The 7,500-nt window shown below is 41.0% G+C and overlaps 1 protein-coding gene across 1 annotated transcript in view; it reads right to left on the reverse strand.

The window, feature by feature from the left end:
• The window catches only part of LOC143290312 (thrombospondin type-1 domain-containing protein 7B-like), a 216,805-nt gene that overhangs the window by 97,150 nt on the left and 112,155 nt on the right, over nt 1–7,500 (reverse strand). Inside the window, exons 5-6 of the mRNA XM_076599666.1 lie at nt 3,949–4,097; nt 900–1,115 (exon numbers count right to left, since the gene is read on the reverse strand). Of these exons, the coding sequence (XP_076455781.1) occupies nt 900–1,115; nt 3,949–4,097 (365 nt within the window). The remainder of the gene's footprint in view (nt 1–899; nt 1,116–3,948; nt 4,098–7,500) is intronic.

The raw sequence follows: 7,500 nt of genomic DNA on the forward strand, positions 1-7,500 counted from the left end.
CACTCTCATGTGAGACGTGTGAAAGTCCGTGCATGATAGGCTGTACCTTGTTCTAGTTGTGGTGTGTGTGTGTGTGTGTGTGTGTGTGTGTGTGTGTGTGTGTGTGTGTGTGTGTGTGTGTGTGTGTGTGTGTGTGTGTGTGTGTGTGTGTGTGTGTGTGTGTGTGTTTACTGAGCTTAAAACGTGACAATTGGTTATAATGAATGTGCAATATGTAGGAAGAATAATGTGCAATATGCAGGATGAATGTACAATGAATATATATGTCTAATGCTAACGTCCATATTCTAAATATATTTCTGTTTAATAATTACGATGTAATAATTAATTGCAATGTTTTTTAAAAGCGAATATGTGAAATGCTTTTATTTCAGAACATATGTTTATTACTCTTGTTTAATTGTTTAATCAAGTTATCCACGTGTGTGGGGTGTGTGTGTGTGTGTGGGGGGGGGGGGGGGGGGGCGTGGGGGGTGCGGGGTGCGGTGCGGGTGTGTGCTGATTATCTGGTTGTGGTTTTCCACAAGTCATCTTTATTCTTATCTTATCTATTATAATCAATGTGCAGTATAGTAGGCTATGTTTATAATTATATTCAAATAATGTTTCTTAATTCTTTCTGTTTTTACATTAAGAATACTAGTTATTACCTGCAGTGTGTGGATGTATGTATGAAATGATGTATGTGATATTTTTTACATTTGTATCTTCGTAATATTTGTAGGGGCTGTTGTTGGCTTTTACAGTTATGGTCCCCATGTTGTTTACTTGTCTATGTTGTGATAATGCACCTGACCAAATTTCTCCAGTTGGAGATAATAAAGTTATTCTTATCTTATCTTATCTTATCTTAAAATCTATTCTAAAATCTATTCTATTCTACTCATAAAAGAACTCACCAGTCTGTCCCTCCACCACCTCTCCTCGCTGCTTCCTCCGGTGCCGAAGACTGGCCAGTGTGGAGCAGGCCTGGTGGATGCACGGGGACCATGGGGACCAGGGGGTCACCACACAGTCCTCCTCACACCGCCTCCCACACGTCTGCCACTCCGCAGGCTTGGCCGCGTCCTTCTCGCAGGCCGAGTCCTCTGTGGGCTTCCCTGGGCCTTGTCCGTCTGTGGGTGTGTGTTGGGGTGGGGTGGGGGGAGAGTATGAGAGTATACACACACACACACGCACACACACACACACACACACACACACACACACACACACACACACACACACACACACAGAACTCAGAACTCAAAACGGTTTTTTTTTCATTCAAGGATTAAGATTTGAGAGAAAGAGAGAGAGGAGGGGTGGGGGAAGAAGAAGAAGAAGAAGGTGATGGAGAAGGAGGAGGAGGAGAACAATGATAATAACGATGCTGCTACGGAGGTCCATTTAGTTTCGGAACTACGTGACAAGGCTGTACTCTACGCTTCCTGTCACAATGATATCCCGGCGTCAACCAGGCCCGGGAGATTCAGACACTTGCAGTGTTGGTCATGAAATTAGAGCAACACATCCAAAGACGCATCCGTGAAGTGGATGATACTCGACTGTGTGGTCCCAGTCTTCATATTTAAGACCATAGCACACTCAGCTCTGGGTTGGAGCCGGCCGCGGGCCGAAAAACCCACCTCCTCTGGGATTCGAACCTGCGTCCTCCCAGAAGTCATACCGCCACGTTAACCCACTTCGCCACGGCGGCTTGGGGAGAGAGAGAGAGAGAGAGAGAGAGAGAGAGAGAGAGAGAGAGAGAGAGAGAGAGAGAGAGAGAGAGAGAGAGAGAGATAAGGGTGTTAGAGGCGTGATAGAGGGGTGACGATTGACTGATTGATTGATATCTATACTTATATAGCGCCTATCTACATAGATGCATAGATGTGTAGATAGATAGTTAGATAGATAGATATAAACACACACACACACACACACACACACACACACACACACACACACACACACACACACACAACATTCGCACACACGAGCAAAACACACACACACACACACACACACACACACACACACACACACACACACACACACACACACACACACACACACACACACACACACACACACACACACACACACACACAGATACTTTTGGAACTTTGACAGTTGGCACACTGAACAACTTTTGACATTCTGACAGTTTAATGACACAGCGATTTGCAAGCCTCGTGCACAGAGACAGTGTACGTCAACTCAAGAATGCGATGAATAGATAATAATGACGAAGATATATGTCTCAAACACCTGTGAATTTAAACCCAAGTTTCCGTTTCACTTTCAAAGAGGTGTCGAATCGAGGGGACTGATCGGTATGCGCTTAAAAAAAAAAAAAAAGAAAAAAAAAAAAAAAAGGAGCGACAGACAGACAGACAGATAGACAGACACGGAGAGAGAGAGACAGAGACAGAAGAGTTAGATTCCTGATTCACGCACAAACCCTACTCGCTTGTCAAGCCTTGAGATCTCAAGCTAAGTTTGTTTTAAACTTTCTGTTTTTAAGAAATCGATATGAAATAAATAAACAAGTAAAACTGACAAAGTAAATACACAAAAGCGCGACAAAAAATAAGTAAATACACAAAAACTTAACACAATGAACAAAAATGCATAGAAGGCAGATATACTGTTAAAAAAAAAAAAATAAAAAAAAAAATAAAAAAAAAAAAAAAAAGAAAGAAAGAAAGAAAGAAAAAAAAAAGAAAGAAAGAAAGAAAGAAAAAAAAAAGAAAAAAAAAAAGAAAGAACGAAAAAAAAGAAAGAAAGAAAGAAAGAAACGCAACAATGTTCAGAAGGCATTGCAATATCATTGCACAATACAAATTGGTTGGGTACGGTTTGCATACGATTAGGATTGTCAGGTGACTTGTAAGAAACAGGCATGCACACGCAGAGCATGCTGCATGTGCAAATTGTGAAGTCTGTGGTAAAAAAAAAAGTCACGTTGTCTTTTTTGTGCGTGCTTCATATGACAGTCATGTTTTTAATTGGGAATACCGATGAACTGTTTACTCACACCATGGCTATAAAAGCTAGAAAAAATAGCAGTCTATCGAACCGAATTTGAAGCAAAAATTCCAATGCCAAAAATGTCTCGTCTGACTCAAGCACAATGAAACAACGCCATTGGCCGACTGAAATGCTGGACAATCTTAAGCTGATGTCGTACGACATTTCAACATGGCACGGAATCACCATCAGCCAGCTGTGGACCAGACTGGAAGCCACTGGTGTCACAGCCAACAGACAGACAACGCATTGGACGACCGAGAGCGACGACAGCAGCTCACGTCCGCTTTATTCACCTACGACTTCTGCGAAACCGCTTCCGTTCAGTTTTATCCACAGTCCAGGCACAGAATGGAGTGCCACATGTCTTCGACCAGACCATCCGCAATCGGCTGCACGCACGACGTCCGGTCAGAGGACCTGTCCTCACAAGGCTCCATCGCCTCCAGTGGGCCACTTAGCATGGCTTCTGGACTCCAGCCCGTCACTGGAACCACGTGCTATTCAGTGAGGAATCACAATTCCTTCTGCAAGGTCACGACAGAAGACGACGAGTCTTCCGAAGAATGAACGAACGCTATGCAGCAAACTGCGTGTTTTCTTTTTTTGTTTTGTTTTGTTTTGTGGGTTTTTTTGTTTTGTTTTGTTTGTTTTGTTTGTTTGTTTGTTTGTTGTTGTTTTTTTAATGAGGAGTCCATGTTGTTGTTGTTGTTGTTGTCTTTGTTGTTTCGTTGGTGGTTGCTGTTTGGACAATGAGCAAAGAGTATGTATAAATATGTGTTGCGCGGTTGAAGGGAGGAGGGGGTGGGAGAGAGAGAGAGAGAGAGAGAGAGAGAGAGAGAGAGAGAGAGAGAGAGAGAGAGAGAGAGAGAGAGAGAACAAAAATTATGTAAAAAAATAGAAAATAAAAGAAATGAAAGAAAGAAAGAATACCTTGGGTCACGAGGGCGCAGACGACACGCCGGTTCTGCATTCCGGTTCCGCAGGGCTCGCGTACAGACTGACGAACGCACTGACTGCCGTTGCAGTTGGACACGGGCACACTGACACACTGGCTCCAGTCGGAAGTCACCCACTGAGCTCTAGGGAATCCCATCGACACATACACACACACACACACACACACAAAGGCATGGATATGGCGAGCTAGTTAGCTCCTCATTGTTGATCAACATCGGAGCTTTTTGTTTCAGTGAGCAATACATGATAAATGACAGTTGAATAACGATATAAATTTACTGAAAAAAGACACACACACACACACACACACACACACACACACACACACACACACACACACACACACACACACACACACACACACACACACACACACACACACACACACACACACACACACACACACACACACCCTCACCCCCCTTTTGTCAAGATTAGCTGTTCTTAGCAAATAAGAAACACCAACCTGGCAAGGCTTAGCGTTTCACAGCAAAGATTAATGTTGTTGTGGTTGTATAAAACTGGAGTTTGGAACTCCTAGTCTCGACTAAGACACTTTCAAACATTTGTTTCTTTTTTTTAATATATATCCATGTAATCCATTTAAATACAGATAATCAATAAGAACACACACAGACACACGGACACAGACACAGACAGACAGACAGACAGACAGACACACACATACATACACACACACACACACACACACACACACACACACACACACACACACACACACACACACACACACACACACACACACACACACACACACACACACACACACACAGAGTGGGGGGAGAGAGAGAGAGAGAGAGAGAGAGAGAGAGAGAGAGAGAGAGAGAGAGAGACGTGATGCTGTGAAACTGGTTTAGAAATGTTTTCGGTAACAACCAGTGATGACACGAATGTACTCTACGCGCATCGTTTGAACAGTTGCCAGTTCATCACAACATCATCAACAAGTCTTTCCGCCCATGATACAAAAAAATCAAAGAACAACAACAACAACAACAAAATGTGTGTGTGTGTGTGTGTGTGTGTGTGTGTGTGTGTGTGTGTGTGTGTGGCTGAGTCTTCGTGAATATGTGCGTAAGAGAGAGAGAGAGAGAGAGAGAGAGAGAGAGAGAGAGAGAGAGAGAGAGAGAGAGAGAGAGAGAGAGAGAGAGATTAATTTCACATTGACAATGATTTTAGGCATTACCTAGTCTTTCAATCTGTCCTTGTAACAACAAGAGAGACAGAGACAGATAGACGCTTCGTGTGTATATGTGCATGAGAGAGAGAGAGAGAGAGAGAGAGAGAGAGAGAGAGAGAGAGAGAGAGAGAGAGAGAGAGAGAGAGAGAGAGAGAGAGAGAGAGAGAGAGAGAGAGAGAGAGAGATTCTACACAGACTACGTGTGTTGCTGTTTGTTTCTTTCTTTTTGCGTGTGTGTGTGTTTTGTTGGTGTTTTTTTGTGTTTTTATTTGTAGTTTTGGGTTTTCTTTTCCCAGGCAGATGACGATTATTGCTTTTTGCTTTTATGTCATGCCTGCATATCTGGAGACATTATTATCAAAGGAACCGTCTGGAAGCAAGTTCTCAGTGGATCTGTGAGGTGTTGTTGATTGTGTGTGTGTGTGTGTGTGTGTGTGTGTGTGTGTGTGTGTGTGTGTGTGTGTGTGTGTGTGTGTGTTGTGTGTGTGTGTGTTTCCGTGTGTCTCTGTATGTGCGTATATTCGTATGTGAGAGAGAAAGAGTGGAGTGTGTGAGTGTCTGTGTGTCTGTGTGTGTCTCTGGGTTGGTCTTCTTCTCTTCTTTTTTCATATTTCTGTCGATTTTTACTCCTGCATTTCCCAATAACTTTCCCTATTTCTTTCTTTCTGTCTTTCTTTCTTTAGTTTATCTTATTTTAATCTTCTTTTTTTTATACTTTTATTGACATTACTTTTTTTCTATCATTCTTCATTTAATTTGACCTTTCATTTCTTTCTTTCTCTTCTTTTTTTTTTTTTTTTTCTTTTTTTCTTTCTTTCCCTTTCCTTTGATTCTTTTTCTTTCTTCTTTTTTTCTTTCTTCGTTTTCGATCTTTCTTAAGGTCTTTCTCTCTCTCTCTCTCTCTCTCTCTCTCTCTCTCTCTCTCTCTCTCTCTCTCTCCAATCCCGATAATTATAGAGGGATAGCTTTAACAGGTGTAACAGGAAAGGTTTATACGCATATCTTAAATAAAAGGCTTACAAAGTGGGCACAAAGGGAGACCAAAATTGTTGAGGAGCAAGCTGGATTTAGGACAGGCTATATAGTACGGTTGACCCTATTTTTACTCTTTATGCCTTAGTACAAAAATACCTAAATAGAAGCTCTAAACTTTATGTTGCTTTTGTAGATTTCCAGAAAGTGTTCGATTCGGTAAATAGAAATATGTTGTGGAATGTCTCGAGAAATAGTGATGTTAATGGAAAGTTATATAGAGCGGTGCGAGGAATATATGATACAGTTTTGGCCTGTGTAAGGGATAAAAAATGTCTATACTGACTTTTTCACTTGTCCAAGAGATTTCTATACTGACTTTTTCACTTGTCCAAGAGGCGTTAAACAGGGTTGTTTGCTTAGTCCACAATTATTCTCATTCTTTATTAATGAATTAGCTGTTGAATTGTCTAGAAAAGGAAATCGTGGAGTACAAATGATTTCAGGAGCTGTTGAATTATTTTTATTGCTTTTTGCTGATGATGTAATACTTCTACCTGATACAGTTGTGGGACTGCAAAATCAATTAAACATTCTAAAACAAGAAGCAGACAGGTTGTGTCTAACTGCTAATTTGAACAAAACAAATATAATTGTGTTTCGAAAAGGTGGGCATCTTTCGGTCCATGAAAAGTGGCGATATGGAGATACGGAAGTAAAAGTGACTAATACTTACAAATATCTAGGACTGATTTTCACAACAAAGTTAATTTTGAACACATCATGGACCGAAATGTGCAGGAAGAGGAAAAAGGAGGTTGTTGAAATTATTAGAGCAATGCAAAAAAGTCTGTTGACCCTTCACTTTACTGGAAGCTCCTTAGCACAGAGAGCCGATGCTCACAAATGCAGCAGAAATTTGGGGATAAACAAATGGAAATCATTCATACATTTGCAGCAAAGCGGTTTTTTTTTTAAATATACCACTTCCTTCATCTAATCAAGTAGCATATGGGGAAATGGGTAGATATCCACTGAAAATTCGTACAACAATTAAGTGCTTAAAGTATTGGTTAAAACGTGTTAAATTACCGCCGACAAGACTGTTTAAGCAGGCTTATGAAATGTCACTACAGCAGCATGAAGAAGGAAAGAAAAACTGGATAGACATGTAAAAAATGTTCTGGTCATAAATGGGTTCGGAAAGGATCGTCTTATCAACATATACAAGTAAAACTGGCATTCATACATGGAAGAAATTGCAAGATATAATTGGTATTTTTCGTTCAAAAATATGTTCCAGTCAGAAAAAATACATTTCTATAATTACAAACAAATGGCAACGGTGTCTC

Source organism: Babylonia areolata, chromosome 15 (genome assembly GCF_041734735.1).
Source record: "Babylonia areolata isolate BAREFJ2019XMU chromosome 15, ASM4173473v1, whole genome shotgun sequence".
In the NCBI taxonomy this organism is placed as follows: domain Eukaryota; kingdom Metazoa; phylum Mollusca; class Gastropoda; order Neogastropoda; family Buccinidae; genus Babylonia; species Babylonia areolata.